Genomic DNA, 19,247 nt, shown 5'->3' with positions numbered 1-19,247 from the left:
TTCTCCGTTCCCATTTTCTATAATGATTGTAGAGTTTGTGCTCTGCAGAAAAAATATCTGCTTTAACTATAACATAGGTAAAGTTTTCCATTTGTTGAAGGAAGTAGATCTGATCTGAGCAAGGGGACTGGCATTTATACTATAGCTATTGCTTTCATCACAGTGTGTTAGGCATTTTGGATTCAGTTGTGCTTCTTTCTGTGCATTGCAGGCATTGCGGTCTTTGGTTATTCCACTACTGTATCTCTAGGGGGCATCCTTGCTTCCCGCTACCTCCACATGGATTTACTTCATAATGTCCTCCGATTTCCCATGAGTTTTTTTGAGCGGACACCGAGTGGAAACCTTGTAAATCGTTTTTCAAAGGAGATAGACACCATCGATTCTATGATTCCACAGATCACAAAGATGTTCATGGGGTCACTATTTAATGTCGTTGGAGCTTGTATCATAATTCTTATTGCAACACCAATTGTGGCTGTCATTATTCCTCCACTTGGCCTGCTTTACTTCTTTGTACAGGTGAGTACTGGTAAAATATTCAGGTTGTGTTTACTTAGCCACTGTAAGAAAACCATGCTGAAAATAAACTACTGCAATAAAGTAAGCCGTATATGTTGTACAGTTAGGAAGTGCTACAGAAGTTCTCAAAATAAAAGGTTCAAAAAATAAATACTAGCTTTCGAAGCATTTGCTTCAGGCGTGCTTATTAGTGTTTGATACTTCTTCTACGTGTATCTAAAAAGCTATTAAACATGAACAGGATGGTTATAGTTTTAAAGAAATGTCCACAAAAGTTACAATATTGTTAGTTACCACACACAACAATACAAGTGATCTCAAGCAATTAGCTATCTAATGATCAAACCTTCTACTGGCGGATTGGTCCAAAACTTATGTTAGCACGTGTCAAATCACTCAACCCCCAGTTTTCACTTTAGTTAGATTAGTTTGAATCCTATGCCATAAGGGTGCTACACAATGCCAAATAAAACCTTGTGCCAGAGTGTGTAAGTGCTGCGTGCCTTTGTGAAAATACATATACAGCAAGGTCCCCAACATCAATCAGGAACACACACGGCACTGCAGCATCTTCATCAAGTGTACCTTTATTCGCCTCGACGGGCCGTTTTGGGGGATGACACCCCGTTCTCAAGAGGGTTGCTTTTTATCCTCTTGAGAACGGGGTGTCATCCCCGAAACGGCCCGTCGAGGCGAATAAAGTTACTGTAGATGAAGATGCTGTAGTGCCGTGCGTGTTCCTGATTGATGTTGGGGACCTTGCTGTGTGTGTGATATATATATATATAATTAGTTCTCACGAAAAATGTTTTCTTCCCGTCAAACGTTCATCTGAAATACCTGTAGAAAAGTTTGTGTACAATTATTTATTATACTGTTATCTCTATAAATCATATGAGTAGGCCACTTTCTTTATTTGATTTTTGTTCTTTTTTAGTAATGTTAAATGCAATGTAAAGAATAGACAGAGGAACATAAAAATATATATGTGTATGTGTATATGTAGTGTTGCGGCTTGGCACTCCAGCTCAATGGGACAAATTCCCAGGTGCCCTCAGGATACAATAGATAGCCAGGTGGTGTAGAAGTATACACAAACAGCGGCACTCAATGGGTTTTTAAAACAGATGTATTCAAGCAGTCCAACGTTTTGGGGACTAGCCCCTTTGTCAAGGTGCAGGAAACAACCTTGTTTCCTGCACCTTGACAAAGGGGCTAGTCCCCGAAACGTTGGACCCCTTGAATACATCTGTTTAAAAAACACATTGAGTGCCGCTGTTTGTGTATATATATATATATGTGTATATATATATACTATTGCCCAATGCCCGGCACTCCTGCGGATGTCATTCAGTATGACCCGGTGCCTTCCTAATGGACTTGGTGGGTCCTTTGTAGATGCGAGGATGGAGGTAGGCAGCACTCTCGGATTTTTCAAAAATATTTGCATTTTTGAAAAATCCGAGAGTGCCGCCTACCTCCATCCTCGCATGTGTGTGTGTATATGTGTATATATATATATATATATATATATATATATATATATATATATATATATATATATATATATATATATATATATATATATATATATATATATATAGTTATATATATATATATATATATATATATATAGTAATATCACACTGCATTTTGGGATAAATGCAATAGTGCAAGAAGTCATAGGTGCGTGACGTTGTGTGAGTGTCTGTCTTTTTAAGTAGAAATCCTTTTACAGGGCTAACCCAGATTTATTTTTTCCTTTTGTAAATGATTGCTGCTTTAAACATATGAGAGTTCTTGCACAAATTCACATATCTGGCTTCTGAAGAAAAAATGCATTGCTACACATGACTTTTTTGAAACCCCCCCCCCTTTTTTTTTTCTTTAGAGATTCTACGTAGCAACTTCCCGGCAACTGAAAAGATTGGAGTCAGTCAGCCGATCTCCGGTATATTCCCACTTCAATGAAACCTTACTAGGGGCTAGTGTTATTCGCGCATTTGGGGAGCAGAAGCAATTCATCCAGATTAATGACTTCCGAGTGGATGAAAATCAGAGAGCCTACTACCCCAGCATCGTCTCCAACAGGTACAGTCTAAGCACTAATACTCAACATGACAAACTTGTTGCCATTGGGAACTGTTGGGATACAAACTGTCCCAACGTTCTATATAATTCCAGGTTCTTGTAGAGTATATCTTCAGAATTTTTGGTTGCGTTGTTGTACATGTATTGCCATTCTATGGGCCAGATGTAATTTGTGTGAGCCAATGGTGGTTCTAGTGAGATTTAGTGAGGTCTTTAAAGCCGCAATTAGTTTAAAGGCAAAACCAGTTTGTTAGAATTTTAGGGCGCAACATAATTTTGATAGAAGGCAGGCGACCCATCTAAGAGCTGGCATAGGTTGTCCATTGTTTGGTAACAGCCATAAATTGGGCTAAAAGGGGTAGATAATTAAATCTGACCGCATCTTGAGGATTCAAAGGGATTTTAACACCAAAAATATTTATATTGTGACTGTAAAGAAAGAAGAGCATCATCTATACCAAGTGAGTGCCGCTGTTCCCATGTTTTAGTAGTATTCAGTTTATAATAGAAAACATTAAAATCTTGGAGAATAGATTCAGGATTTTCTACAAAAAGAACATTGTCTGTAAACAGACGATTTTATGTTGTAAGCTACCAATTTGTATTCCCTCGTCAGAAGGGTATAGTCTAATTTTTTTTCTGTTAATGTTTCTATTACTAATGCAAAAATAAGTGGGGACAGGGGGCAGCTTTGACTGGTACCATAGGTGATAGGGAAAGAAACCCATTACTAAAAACACGAGCTGTAGTTTGAATATACAGTAAGCAGAGAACATTTTGTAGGAATCTGCCAGAAAACCCAAACCAAACAAGGACCTCATTCTTATATTGCCATTGAATCCTGTCAAAGGTCTTTTCTGCATCCAAGATTATAGTAATAAAGGTCACAGAGCGTGTGCTTCCAACAAGGAAAAGCCTCTTCTGGTGTTATCTGGAGCTTGCCCACTTGGTCTTGGTTAATTTAGGTGGGGATAAAAGGGTTAATCTCTTTGCATGTAATTGAGCATAAATCTTTAATTCTGTATTCATGAGTGCTATGGATCTATAGTTTGAGGCAAGGATGGGTCCTTGCCAGGCTTGGGTATTGTTACCAGCATTTCCTCAGTGAAGGGATTATCGGAAATATCATTAGAAAAGGCTTTTTTTTTAAGAAGGCTTATTAGGTTTAGCTCCATAAACATTTCAAACAATGAAGGCTCGGACATCATTGACACTAAACTACAAACATTTCTGACTACATCGGTTCACTGTACAGTATGTTTGTATTTATGTGGCTGAGCAGGATGTAATTCTGTTTTAATACTTATAGGTGGTTGGCTATCCGATTGGAGTTTGTTGGGAACTGTATAGTCCTATTTGCCTCACTGTTTGCGGTGATTTCCCGAAAGACACTCAGTCCGGGATTAGTTGGACTCTCGATCTCCTATGCTTTACAGGTAATAGAGCTTGCTGACCTTCATGCTTTTTGCTTACCATAAAGGGATTAATGTAATCGCCTCAGAGTTTCGTATGTTTCCACTTTTGTGCGGGCCTGGCCAATTTTTGTTTAAAGCTGCTATCCTTTCCAAGGCAAATCCAACTTTCAAAATTAAAACCGCTCAGACTCAGAAAAGTCCCACACCTCCAGAACTTTGAGGCTATTACATTTAGCTCAAAGCATTTCATTTTGCATTGGCCAAGTTATTCATTAAAGATGCAATCCCTCTTCAAAGTGTTAAGTTTTGTTTTTATTGTTTGATCTCTTCCCACTCTCCAATAATTTGACTTATTTGCTACTGCTTATTCGGCGTGGAGTTGATCTTATAAAGTGTGTCAAACGCAGTGAGCCACTGAGCCCGAAGCGTGGCGAGCGGACGCGGAATACATGTGAATTAATCCGCGTCCCCTCGCACGCTGCGCTTGCCAAACTTTATAAAATCAACTCCACACCAATGTGGATAGTGGGGGTATGAAAAGGTCGGGAGGACACGCACCGCGTCCCCTTGCGGGGCTTGCTGCGCTCGCCACGCTTCGGGCAGCCATGGATAGTGGGGGTATCGAATAGAGCCATTTGCCAGTATGTAACATGCAGCACTGGCAAATGCCTCCTTTATTGTGCATGAGACGCACTTGCGTCCGCACCCACTCTTTGTGCAGGAGACGCACGCGCTCCCGAACACCTAGTTGCTGTACCCAGCCACAATAGTTACTAAGACGCATGGGCGTCTCAGACGCACCTGCGGCTAAGACAGATTGAGCGTCTGAGACTCTCCTACGTCTCACACATATGGAGCGCCTCTCCACCGGTGCCCACATGATCCCCTCTCCACAGAAGAGAGGATATCATGCGGGCGTCAGTGCTGTGTGAGAGGCGCTCACTAGGCTTGAAAGGAGCTTAAGAGTAGGAGCAGTAGGAGTCACTATGCTGACCACGAGCTACGCTGATAACGCCAGCCTATGAGCATTGCTGCCGGCGCGGTATGCTGATAATGTAGCTTAGAGAAGTAAGGCAGCCGTTGGGCGTACAGCCAGTATAGTGCAGAGCTGGCGAGCTGCCAAGATTGAAACTGCAGGATCCAAACCTAGTTTAGCGCAGATCTGGCACCGTGAAACTACACAAGTACCAATTTATCTTACAATCCAGTGTGCACTCACAATCCTCTATTACTTAATCTACTCATCTTTCATGCAGCATGTAAGATCAGAAGATTCCGCAAAAAAATCAGCAGGAGCGGGCATCTGATCGTATTAGGCCGATTTCTGGATGATTGCGCTAAAACCGTCCGAATGGTCAAAATTCGACTGATATAAATAATATATATATATTTATATTGTTGTAGTATATGGGTACCTTTTTAAGATGCAGGGGAAGATGTATCAGGTACCAACTAATCAGTTTTTCAGTTGATTAACTGGTTACTTTCTCGCTCCAAGGTTTGATACAGCTGCCCTGCAGTCTGTTGGTTGGTATGTTCTTGGGTTTCAGCTCTCAGACTCTGATAGCAGTTGACTCTGCACATAATGGCAAAATAGGAAGTTATTTTACTATGAATTATCAGGGATATTCCAGACCTCTACTCACTATCATGCAAAATGTGACTGTGGTTGCTATAGTAATCATCTGACCTTTTGAAAATAGTAAAACCACCAGATGAAAGAAGAAATGTACAGAAATCTTTGTTTACAGACTGTGGGCAGTATTCAATGAGAAAAATTCTCCGTGTTTTATGGAGAATTTTTGCTTTTTTCGCCCTGGACGGAGCATTTTGCTCTCCAAAAGTGAACCACCCTATTCAATGTGAAATATTCGCCGTCTTTCTAAGTGATTTTCGCCGTCTCTTTCCGTGTAGAAATTCTTCATCTTTTGATGGAGAGCTGGAATGTGAACTTTTAATCTAAAAGGTTTTTTTTTTTTAATTTTGGTGTCAAAAAATCAGGTTTTTTTTTTCTGTGAAGGGGCATGTTATTTTTATTCATGTGCTTATAGCACATGAATATATATTTAATTAAAAAAATATATATTTTTTTTAATTTTTTTTTTTTTTTTTTTTACACAGTGCAGCCAGCAGGGGGCCGGAGCGCTCGAGCCGCTCATTAGATATTCATATATTCACTGCACCCGATGCACGTTCGGGTGCAGTGAATACTGGGTCCCCCGCTGGCTATAGGGGGGGGCAGCCTGTGCTGCCTGGGTCCCGGGGGGGCCCCCTACCCTCCACATATGTTCTGGGGCATCCAGGGAGACTTTAATCTCCCTGGATGCCACCGTCCCACGGCTCCCTGTCAGCTCCCTGCCGCGGACGCTCGTCCGCTGCAGGGGTTAAGACTCGCCGCGAGTGGCGGCGAGTCTTAAATACGTTGAATAGTGGGAGCAGGAGGCTCCGGAACACGGCGAGTGCATGGCGAGAGAAAAAATCTCTCGCCATGCACAGAGAATTTTCTACATTGAATCCCCCAATCATTGTTACATAGGTTTACAGTTTTGACTTGTATGTATTTCTGTATAAATAAAATCTATTGAAGATTTTCTTGTTTAAAAAGTATTGTGGCAGGCAGTTTAGTAGTTGTGTTCGGGCTCAACATTGCTACTCTTGTAATGGGGACTCTTACATTACTATACCCATACAGCAGCATTCCATCGTCCATGAAAATATACGTCCTCCAACTAGTTATGAAGTTACAGTATTTTGTAAAATTCATACTGTGAGGGATATCGTACTAGTAGCGGTAAAGTGCCACTAATAGTTTTTCCAGGGGCTGTTCTAGTAGCCCCGATACCTGCATGGGGGAATTTGCTTTGTGTGCATTAGCCACCCAAAGCATAGTCCCTGATTAAGTATCTGCCGGACCTTCAATAAAACATGAGATCTGGGACTACTCCCTGGTCCCATGTGTTTTCGTGCGATCATGGGGCTTTTTTCAGTTTATTTATAATTGGCCTCTTATTGGATACGACCATTTGTCATTAAATCCTGATACCAGGCCATTATTGTCCAAAAATTTACCTGGAAACGGTGAATATTCTCTGTAAAGAGATGCAGAATATGTGCATAGTAACTGGTAATCAATAGATAATAAATACCCCTAAATTGTTCCTAGAATATTATTCTTATTATAATAAAATTATCATTATTATTAACACACTTTAATTTTTAAAGGAAATACTAAATATTTACATGATTTCTTAAGGCAATATTGAATCTAAAGATAAAGCTATTTCTGTTGCTCTTGTACCTTGCCCTAAAATAATGTTCAGCATTTGTTTCTCAGCTACGGTGTGGCTACTAGTTCAGATTCATACCAAGCTTCCTTTTACCCATACTGTTCTGTACCTTATAGTGTTATCCACACATGCTATGCCTGCTTTTACACAATTCCAAGCTTTCCCTGGGAAACTCCTTTGGTTACATTGCATATACAGTCCGTTCATTTTGAGCTCCGGAGATCTACTGTACAAGCTTAGGGCCCGTCCTCGTACTTCTCTGCTTTATGGAAACATTGTACTGAGATCTTAAACAGACCCAACCGTTACACAAAACAGCCACACATTTAACGAAGGACTCTCCTTATGCAGCTGTCTTCTGTACTGATATGCATGTAAAATACCTTATACAGTAATGTACTGTACATGACCAAAGAACCATAGTAAATCCATATTCATTTATCTACTTTCTGTTAAAGACTGCTGCATACAGTAGGTCTGTGATTCCTATGGCCAAAGGATTGCTTGTAATTATGTGCAGACAGGTGAGGTGAGGTAGTTGTAGGGTGGTTGTTATGTGCTAGATAAATGATAAGTAAAATTTGGTTGGTTGCTATGGGTGTCAGGGACTTCTATCCCTGACTTTAAGATGCCTGCGCTCTGCATTACTCGTGAAAAAGGGGTCATAGGTCACCCAACACCTTTCGATAACACTTTTGCATGTGCTCGGCAACCCTGAGTCTGCTGAAAAAGCACCTACGCCAGTGGTTCCCAAACATTTTTCAATCACGGCACCCCTAAGTATCAGAACATTTTCCACGGCACCCCTAGCCCAAATGTTTCTAATTGAGAAAATAAGAAATTAATATTAAAGTAAGTAAATTGTGTTTATATCTATTCCTTAGTGTCAGTTATGTGATGGGGGACAGAATTCATTTCTGTTTGTCCACAATTTGCCTATTACATTAGTCATAAAATAACTTTAATGGGTCATGGACCACCAATCCAGGGCAACCCTGCAAGTCCTCCAAGGTGCCACGGCACACAGTTTGGGAACCACTGACCTACGCAATTAATAGCATCGCCTAGCAGTCTAATAAATTCTTCAAAGGATCAAGTTCTGAGACCATCTATGAATGAACTAACAAAGAATTCTTTAGTTGCACAAATGATTCAATGCTTATTTAAAAATGAATGTTAACAAGAAAATGGTTACGAAAGTATATACTGTTAGTGCAAAGTAAATTTCAAATAAAAAGGACAACACAGAGCTCACACAGCTAATTCTGCCTGGGTAATACGGAAAGGAAATTGCAGGATGCAGGTTAAAAACATTCAACGTGGACATTGATCTCCTAGTCTGAACCCAGAATAAAAATTAGCTTTTTTGTTTGTTTTGTTTTTGCAGATCATCACAACTAGGCTGATATCTCATAAATGCCTAAATCAGCCAATTGGCATGGGCTTAAGTCTGAAATCCTCCCATATCCACTTTTAACTCAAATTCATGTAATTGGGCATAACATCCACTGTGAAATGAAGGCCTAGAACAGTGGTCTCCAACCTTAATAAGATGTGAGCTACTCAAGACATATAAAAAACCCATATAAAGCTACTAAAATAATACATAAATAAATAAAGAAAATCTGCCTAATAACTGAAAAAATGGCACTTACACATTATGCCATGCAATGCCCCGACACATTATGCCGCACACCCCAATGCCCCTAACACGATGTGCTGCACACTGTGTCCCCCAGTAAGGCTTCAAATTCATTTAAAATTACTTGCTCATTGCCAGGGGTTAATGCTCATTGCCAAAGGATTTTATGTTTTAAGATGCAGCTTTGATGAATGGTGCATCTTTTCTCCATGACCGGTGCCCGCCGCTGGTCACGTGTTGGTGTTACCAGCAGATGAGAGGTGGGGTGAATGGCTTTCCATAGCATCCTGCTATGGAAAGCTATCCACCCTGGTCAAAATCACTTGGATGGGCGAGAATCGCTAAGTGTCTATGCACTAAGTGATTTCCCCCCCCCCCCCCCCCCCATCATAGCTGTACATACACCCTGGTCAAAAACGTACAAGGAATGGTGACCACACCAGATTCCACTCCTGTCAGCTAAGAGCAGGACAATGGGATTACAGTGGCCGCATTCTTCCCAACACGGAACAGTGGTAGATTAGAAAACCCATTGTTTGGTTACGACGCTTCAATTTCTGCTTTAACATGCACATGACCGTGTCAGAATGTGGCGTCAATTACATGAAGTAATAAATCCATCCTTCATTATAGCTGGTTGTGGTGGTGGTGGTGTTACGGTATTTTGGCAATGTTTTCTTGGATCATGTCAAGCCCCTTTTATGATCAGTTGACCAATTGTTTAAATGCCACAGATTACCCTAGTGTTGTTGTTAACATTTGCATCCCTTTTATGGCCTCCGTCTCCTCCGCTTCTAACTGCTAATGCCAGTAGTATTAATTTTCTGTCGCAAAGCACACAATCGTGTTCCACTAACCTGTCAATGAGTTCAGTATAATTAATTGACCTCCACAGTCCACAGTACATTTAGTACTCTGAGATGTGAGATTGAACAAAACATTTTCAGGAGTATTGTACAGCGAACAAGCAACCCTGTGATGCAATTCTTTATGACACTCTGGACTAAAATAAAAATAAATAGATATAGAGAGAGAGAGAGAGAGTGCGCGCTAGTAGACCACCACCTTTTTAGTGTGAAATTACACAAAAGATGTTCAATGTATTAAATTAAATACACAAATCAGACATGGCTTCCATTGTTGAGTTATTTCGAGGTGGTAAAAGACCTGACTCGTTTCGTCACAAATGACTTCATCAGGGGAGCCGATACCACTATGTCAACCATAGGGAAAAGAATCTTATTGAGGTAGATTTTTGTGTCTTCACTTTTATCGTCACTTTTTTGGAGTGAACCTTTTTTAATTGGCTGGAATAATTATCCAGAGATCAGGAGAAAAAAATTCTCAGGTGTCGAGGTTCAAATAGGGATAATCCAGATGGAGTGGTTCCAATGACTGATTGAGGCTGCACTCAGACATTGGAACTACTTGATCTGGATTGTTACACCTTTCAATCATTGTACTAGCTATTGTTTGTGGCATTAGATAGCTTTTAATGTGGAGTAAGGAATATACATACAGTTAGCATGTAGGCAAGCTCTGTCACAGGAGCACTGTAATTGAGTTGCTCCTCTGCAAATTTTCCCCCTGGAAAGTGGTAAATTCTCCCGAATAGCACCACATGCCTGCAACCCTGCCGCTGCAGCTAGGGGGGACCGATGACTCCATTAGAGAATTGTGTAATCCTGGCCCCTCTGTCCTACAGTTCCTCTAATCTCGACATTGTGTACTGGAGAAAGTCCACGATGGTACAGTTTTGCGGCCCCCGCTCAGCCCCTAACCCGTTGCACTCCTCCGCGGTCTTGCCCTCTGTCTTTCCAAGCTGGCTGCCTCCTCTCGGACGGTATGGCCAGTATATCGGCAAGAGTGAGGTACACTGCATAGAATGGATAGTAGTACTTGCAGTGTGAAATGCACTGTGTAGAATGGATACTGATACTTGCTATAACTAGCATACAGGAATACAACCAGGAATAGTGGCCAGTAGTAAGTCAGAGGACTTAAGACGTTCTGGCACTTTTTTGCTCACCGGGACAACCTTAAATATGAAGCCCTATCCCCTGATGGACTTCTTGGGTCAGCTTGTCCCAATGTGGCTTCTGGTTGGAGATTAGGGAGTCAGCTGATTCAAGATGGCGGAGCCCATGCACCAAGGACATGTGAGCTGATCCTAAAGATATAATAAGCACCCAAGTAAATATGTTTACACACTCTGCCATTAGTATAAGCCTGTAATTCCATAAATGTGGATATTTTCTTATGAATATATATTGAGCATGTTTTGATGAGCAGAATAATATAAGAAACCTGATCTAGTTCAACAGAATCTGCCACATTTCTCCACCCTGCCCCCTCCATGTGGCGGATTAAAAGGTGGAACAAAGGCTTGCCTACAATATTTTCTGTTTCCAGTATTTACAGGTGTGCATCACAGCTCCTCAACTGTCTGGGACAGCTGCCTAGTCAGGAATTACAACACCTCTGTATTTTAGAGCATAAACAGAAGTAAAATCTATGGTATGATATTCTAGACAGATCAGCCATAATAATAATAAAAAAATTTTTTTTAAAAGCGGACCGGTGGGACTTCCGGTTCCGCCTAGATGTGAGGAAGCCGCAGGGAAGCAGAGCTCCGTGGCGGTGAGTGGGAAGGCACCCCTAGACCACCGCATCACGGACCCCAAACGCCTAGGCGGCTAGCGGAAGACCCAGAGAAGCGAGTACAGTGCATGGAGAGGTATTTCTCTCCCATGCCGTACCGTAGGAGCCGCCGCAGTGATAAGCCAGCGCCTCAGAAAAAATCCAAGATGGCGGCCGCGTCTTCTCCCTCTGGCGTGCCTGGGAACAAGTCACCGCAGCAGCTCACTACCCTCGATGCTGGCTCCCCCCAGGAGACTGACCCTGCCCTGAGACCCCAGTGGATGTCCGGAACCCCAGCAAATTCATATGCAGGTACACCAGCGTGTCTGACACGCAGGGAAGATGGAGGGGCAGTGGGTGCAGACTCAGGGGCTTATGATGACATGCTGCGGGCTATTAAAGACACAATGGCCCCACTGTTTAAGCAACAGTCAGAGACCTTTCAGCACACATGTGCAGAATTAAAGGAACATATGTCCCAACTAGCAAGAAGGGTCACCCACAATGAGGCACAGATTGGAGCAGTCTTTCACGAGGTGCAGGACTTAAAAGCTCATAATGATGCCCTGCAGAAGTCTGTGTATACGCTTACTAATAAGGTTGATGACCTTGAAAATAGGTTGCGAAGATGTAACTTGGGACTAGTGGGACTTCCAGAGGCGGTCAAGGGGCCCAAGTTATATGATTTTATCAGAAACACCCTGCCGGCCATTTTGGGCGTCGACGCTGAGTGCTCTGACATGGTGGTCGAGAGGGCGCACAGGTTGGGACCTGAGAAAGCGGGAGAAAATTTGAGACCTAGGGTCACTATCTTTAAATGCCTGAATTACCTTCATAAGGAGGCATTGTGGGCCGCCTTCCGTAAACAAAAACCTCTGCAATGGGAAGGACACAAATTACATTTGTTCCAGGACTACTCTGCGGAGGTAACAAGAGCAAGAAAGGAGTTCACAGGGATATGTTCGCAGCTGATTACAGAGGGCCGCAGATTTGCATTGTTGTATCCGGCCCGCCTGAGGGTTTTTGAGGGAGACGGCTCTAACGATTTCTCCACAGCGGAAGATGCCCGAGCATACCTAAGATTGGGAAATATGACACCAGCTCCACCAAGAGATTAAGCTAAGATACGCATGGATATGTCTGGGACTATCTTTGGACTTACAAATATATTGCGTTGGTGACTGAAACTGAAAAGGGGAAAGTGTTGTTTGGTTTTATTTTCCCTCTCAGACATATACAGGTGCTTGGCCACTAGATGGCGGAGGAACTGTTAAATACCCACAGACGTATTAGGGGTGATACCTGAATGCCGATTGATGATAGTTTATTTTTGTTTACCAGACCAGTGGTGAGGCCTGGAAATATAGGCCACAGCTGTGCGCTTTTGTGAAAGAGACAGGCAGATATAAATGTGGATGACTTTCTTGAGGTTATGTTTAATAATTGCTCCTATGGTGAGATAAAATAAGGGGGAAAAAGGAGAAACGAAAAGGTTTGATATGTGGGTGGGGGGTCTGCCGAGGGGTCTATTGGCAAATGTCCTCTGGGTAGATCATATCTAGATTCAAGCCGTTATGCTTATGTTTGATTGATTTAATGGTCCGTTATATTGTGTATAATTTTTTTCATGTCTAGTATTTCTTAGGTAGGTTACTAGGGGTGCCAACCCGTTTATGCAGCTCAGGAGGATTAAGGTTTATAAATTGCTCCCGTAAGGGAAAACTATAAAAAAATTCGATGATACCACTGAGATGTGAGGGTGATGGGGAGGCTCGTGTTGCAGAGTTTCCTCAACACCTTCAAATGTTTACTGTTACTGTTGGGAAGTTAAGGGAGTACTCTCCCAGGGTTGTTGGGGGGGAGGGAAGGGATGACAGAAATTCCAGTGATGCTCAAATTTATGTTCAAGGGTTTAGGCAGAAATGGCCCAGTTGAAAATATGTTCATGGAACGTGGGAGGAATTAATTCCCCCATTAAACGTAAAAAGATCTTACTGTACCTTAAAAAACAAAAAGCTGATATTGTTATGCTACAGAAAACACACCTCACGGAGGGTGAGCACGCTAAACTGGGGACAATGGGATATAAGCTGGCGGCCTCTGCATCCTATACATCGAAGGCAAGAGGAGTAGCCATTTTGGTAAGAGCTGCACTGGCTCCTGAGTAAACCCAAATATATGCAGACCATGCAGGTCGTTTTGTAATTGCGAAAATATCCGCACTACAAGAATCCTTGACAATCTGCAATGTATATGCCCCAAATATATACTCTAAAAAATTCTTCCGCAGGCTGTTAAATAAGTTGTATCCATATGTTGATAATAAATTGGTGGTGGGTGGAGACCTCAATATGGTGGCTCAGTCATCTATGGATAGATCCACCTCCACGACACGTAAACCCCCAAGACAGGAAATAGATGTGAAATACATTGCTGACCAGCTCCAACTGCTAGACTATTGGAGGGTATTACACCCGACTGACAGGGATTATACATGCCTGTCGGCAGCCCATGGAACGCTATCAAGGCTAGATTATCTATTACCCTCAACGTCCTTGTTCCCCAAACTGATAGATGCGGGCATTGACACAATATGTATATCCGACCACGCCCTGATTTGGTGCCTGTTGGAGACGGGCATAGATGTAGGGTCACATAGACAGTGGAGATTCCCGTCATATTTATCCTCCTCCATTAAATTCCGGCAAGCGCTGGAGGCAAAGTGGATGGACTATGCTAACATTAACCAAGATCACACAGGGGATCCCCTGCTCTATTGGCAGACAGCAAAGGCGGTTTTGAGGGGTGAAACAATTGCATTTGTTAGCAAATATAAAAAAGACAGGTCTAGGAATATTTTAGAAGCTCAGTCCAATTTGACGAATGCATATGCTGACTATAGGCAGACGTCAAATGCGACCACTAAGGCCTCATATCTGCAAGCCAAAGCCCAGTTTGACACACTGATGGACTTCCAGTCCACCAGATATATTTCTAACATGTCATTTCAATTTTATAGACATGGCAATAAAAATGGCCGCTTATTGTCCAACCTAATTAGGGGCTCGAGACCAACGGCAGTGGTGGCTGCTTTGAGAACGTCAGAGGGAACAAGGAAAACAGAGGGAGCAGACGTCTTAGATATTTTTAGAAAACACTATGAGAAACTATATTCCCAAGGCCCGATAGATGTAAATTCAAAATCAAAATTCTGGGATACTATAACGGTCCCGCAGATCTCAGACACGGCCAAAACTAACTTAATGAGACCAGTCACAATAGAAGAGGTTTCCCAGACCATTAAAAAACTAAAGCCCCTGAAGGCTCCGGGGCCTGATGGCTTCTCAGGAGAGTTTTATAAGATCCTGGTAGACAAAATTAGTAGGCCCTTGGCAGAGGCATTTAATGCTATTTTGAATGGCTCTCCTTTGCCATTGTATTTTAATTCGGCCGTGGTCAGGGTTTTACCTAAACAGTGAAGGGATGTGGAGGATCCGGGGTCATACCGCCCGATCTCGCTTCTTAACAGTGATTATAAGCTACTAACCAAAATATTGTCGGAAAGGCTTAAATATGTTCTGCCCACCGTGATATCGGCTGACCAGACGGGATTTATATATGGGTGGCACTCTGTGGTTAACGTGAGGAGGGTGCTGGCAGCTGTGCAGCACCTGGAGGAAATGGGTGGTTCCGGGGACCATGTCGTGATGTCAATGGATGCGGAGAAGGCATTCGACTTGGTTACCTGGGATCACCTATATGAATCACTGTTGAGATTTGGATTCCCCGGGGAATTTGTTGCACTGCTGGGAATACTATATCACGAGCCACGGACGCAAGTAGCCTGTAATGGTTATGTATCGTCGCATTTTAATATTCAAAAGGGAACCAGACAGGGGTGTCCTCTATCGCCACTGCTTTTTGCGCTGGCGCTAGAACCCCTGGCAATAGAGGCGTAGCCACGGTGGCGTGTACGTGAGGGGAGGAGAGCGTCAGCTTCCCAGCGTCTGTACCCTTCCCGCTGCTCTCTGACCCCCCGCCTCGCCGCACAGACTGAGCGCCGAATACTGAACGCTGACAAGCCGCAAGCTGATTCAGCGAGATCACCTGCCTGTGACAGCCTCCAGATACCCTCCAGTCTGCAGTCGGAAAGCCGCGAAACTTTTACAGCAGCGGCACCGCAGTACTCCTACACGCGGGTGCCGGCAGACGCGTGCACCAGATTGACATCTAGATCCCAGCTGACACCCGGCAGCTAGCAGTCTGCAGCCGCCATCCCCTGAGAAGGGTACAGCGGCTGGATAGAGGAAAAAACACCTTCCTGGTTCACGCTGACGCCGGGTGCCATGTGGACCGGAGCATTATCCTGACTCCCTGCGGTGAGACACAGAGCGGTAGAGGTTGCTGGAACAAGCTGCAAGCAAAAAGCTCAAGGACCAACCGGGTGGTCCAGGAAGAGAAATCTGTGCCGAACCCTGCTGAGATAGGATCAAGCAGACGGGCGAAGGAAAGAATACAGTTAATAATTCCACTCCCTCAGTTGGAGGTAGTAGAGGCGCCGCTCCCCGAAAGAAGGTAGTAGCGGTTCGGAGGGCTCGGCCATCCTGGGGTAAGACTGTTCTGATTATTTCTGTATTTGCTATTTGACATTTGCAGTAGCAAAGAGCTGATACTTTGGAGCCTATAATGCTGTGAAAGACACTATATTGTTGGGAAGGCTTGTTCCGATAAATTGCTCAGTAGTACTACAACCAGTACCCAGGGGCAGTGCCGGATATAACTGGCAAACCGGCAGTTAAGGAGCATGGGGCAAACAGGGGCAACAGCGGCGGCAAAGCTGGAAAAATTTACCCGCACACAGCCACAAAATGTAGGCAATTCAAATCCTAACACCCCACAAACTACCCCAGTAAAAGCAGGGGGAGCGCCTATACAGAGTGAAGTGACTCTACAGCAAGTACTGAATGCGGTCAGCTTATGTGAAACACGTTTGTCTGGTCAAATTGATAAACTACAGTCGGATATCACCCTGTTAAGAGACGATGCTCAAAAAATACGTGACAGGGTACTGGAGGTAGAAAACCGTATTTCAAGTCTAGAGGACACTTTGGCCCCTATGCAAAAGCAGCTACACAGTGCCTCGGGTCAAATCAGTGAGTTGCAAAGTAAGGTCACTGATATGGAAGGGAGGCTACGCAGAAGTAATCTGCGAATCATAGGCCTTGAGGAACGAGCGGAAGGGAAAGAACCTGAAAAGTTTATTGAAGGCTGGCTTATTCAAGTGTTTGGGAAAGAGTCTCTCACTCCATTCTTTACTGTAGAGCGTGCTCATCGAGTTCCATCTAAACCCCCTATCCCGGGAGGCCTACCACGTACTATGCTGGTTAAACTTCTTCATTATCAAGATCGGGACATTCTGTTAAAACTGGCGAGATACAGTGAGAAACTGAGTTTTAATGGACAGAAAGTATCGTTCTTCCCTGATCTCCCGTATATAATTCAGAAGGAAAGGTCGAGATTTAAGGAGGTCAAGGAGAGGCTAAGGGAACTGAATATAAAATATGCCATGATGTATCCGGTTAAGCTCCGTGTTCTTTATGAAAATGAGACTAAGGTTTTTTCTTCGCCAGAAGATGCTGCAGACTGGCTGAATAGGGCCCATCCGGGTCGCACGCAGTTAATGGCTAGATGAGTGGCAACGTTAAAATATGCGACAGCTCTAAAAAAAAAAAAAAGTTTGGATGTGCGGTGGGGGCGGGGGGGGGGGGGGGGATAAGAGGTAGATTCTTATTCTGTCAAGAAATAATACGGAATTTGTCACAAAAATTTGTGACAAAAATTTACAGAATGTAGTCTATTATCCGTTAATATTAAAGTGCTGGGGAGCTGAGCATGCCTTAAAAAAAGGTTAATCTTAGTGGCAGAGTGTAAGGGCCCCAAGATTGGGTAGGGAGATAACGGGTTAAAGTGTGGTAAGGGATAATCTAGGTATGCCTAAAGGGATAGGTTATACAGGGATGGGGAAGGAGGGATGGGTTGATGTATTAATTGTCTGTTATGTGATGTTAGTTGTAGATAAATACTGCAATGCTTGGCCGGTATGGATACTAAAAGGGGAGGTTGATCACTGCCATATGGAGGTAGAAAAAGAGAAAACTGGTAATGGTTAACATATTGACTTGGAATGTGAGAGGAATAAATTAGAAAAAATAAAGAGGGCATTGGTGTTAAACCAATGTAGACATTTGGCTGCAGACATAATATGTCTGCAAGAAACTCATTTATATGGGGATAAGATTATGGCGATTAAGAGGCCCTGGATTGAAAAATCCTACCATTCCCAGTTTTCTCCATCCTCCAGGGGGGTATCGATTATAATTAAGAAGGGTATTGGTTTTGAGTGTATCTCGTCAAAAATTGACACCCAGGGGAGATTTGTATTTTTGGACACCTATATAGCGACAAATAGATTTTGTATAATGGCAGTATATGTACCTCCTCCTTTTTCTTTTGAAGTTCTTAGAAGGGCTGTGGACTTCGCAGCAGAAAGGCCTACAGCGCATGTCATATGTTTGGGGGATTTCAATGCGGTCATAGATCCTAGGCAAGATAGATCACAGATGAACCTAAGTAAGGGTAGACAGGGTGGGGGAATAGCGGATTTTGTGAGACAGATGGGATGGTGTGACATTTGGAGAGAAAGACACCCTAATGTTCAGCAGTTTACCTGTTACTCGGTCCCTCATAATTCCTTTTCAAGGATCGACATGATCTTAGTATCACCTGAAGTATCAAGTCAGGTAAAAAAAATAGAACATGCTGCAAGGGGTATATCAGATCATTCCCCAATACTTATGCAAATGGAGTCGGACCTTGAAAAGGGATTTACATATTGGAGGTTTAATCCAAGCTGGCTACCCAGATTTAAAAATAGTCAGGCAATGGGAGGGGAAATAGAAGGATTTTTTGCACAAAACAACAATTCAGCTAGTGACATCATAGTGTGGGAAACATTCAAAGCTTTTTTTAGGGGGATTCTTATGAAAGAGATTGCCGGGGAAAAAAAAGAATGTCGAGTAATAGCAAATGTATTGGAATCTGGAATGATTAGGGCTGAACAGAGGTATCTGACGGATAGAGGGGAGACAGCTAGAGAAATATGGTTAAAAGAGCAGCAAAAATGGTTAGAGCATCTACAGATTATGGCCAGTTATAGAGTTTTAAAAAGCTCCCATCAGTTATATATGAATGGGGATAAATTAGGCAAATTTCTATCATACTTAGCCAAGGCAGATAACTCTTCAGGGATTATTACTAGAATCTATACGGAAAGTGGGCAAATAGTAACATCTAATGCTGATATAACTGAAACTTTTGTGAAACACTATAAGGAAGTATATAGATCTAAAATAGAAATAGAGACGCAGGCCTTAAAAAAATTTTTAAATCGGCCCCAATTACCACAACTACCGGCGGAAAGTAGAGAACCTTTAGATGAATCTTTTACCCTGGAAGAAGTAGATGAGGCCCTCCGGAGCTTGCCCCAGGGTAAAGCTCCGGGGATTGATGGAATCCCAAGGGAAGCGCATACGTTCTTTGGGAAGGACATGGCTGGATATATGCTTCAGTCATTTAGGGGGATGGAATTAG

At 42.9% G+C, this 19,247-nt stretch overlaps 1 protein-coding gene across 2 annotated transcripts in view; it reads left to right on the top strand.

Moving 5' to 3' along the window:
• ABCC1 (ATP binding cassette subfamily C member 1 (ABCC1 blood group)) overlaps positions 1 to 19,247 on the top strand; it is a 128,168-nt gene that overhangs the window by 90,007 nt on the left and 18,914 nt on the right. For both annotated transcript variants that reach the window (XM_083153291.1, XM_083153292.1), the window contains 3 exons: positions 212 to 522; positions 2,414 to 2,613; positions 3,923 to 4,049. In XM_083153291.1, coding sequence (XP_083009417.1) covers positions 212 to 522; positions 2,414 to 2,613; positions 3,923 to 4,049 — 638 coding nt within the window. The remainder of the gene's footprint in view (positions 1 to 211; positions 523 to 2,413; positions 2,614 to 3,922; positions 4,050 to 19,247) is intronic.

The sequence above is a fragment of the Crinia signifera genome, chromosome 7, assembly GCF_055691185.1.
Source record: "Crinia signifera chromosome 7, ASM5569118v1, whole genome shotgun sequence".
NCBI lineage: Eukaryota > Metazoa > Chordata > Amphibia > Anura > Myobatrachidae > Crinia > Crinia signifera.
This window is presented reverse-complemented; position numbering and strand designations above follow the sequence as displayed.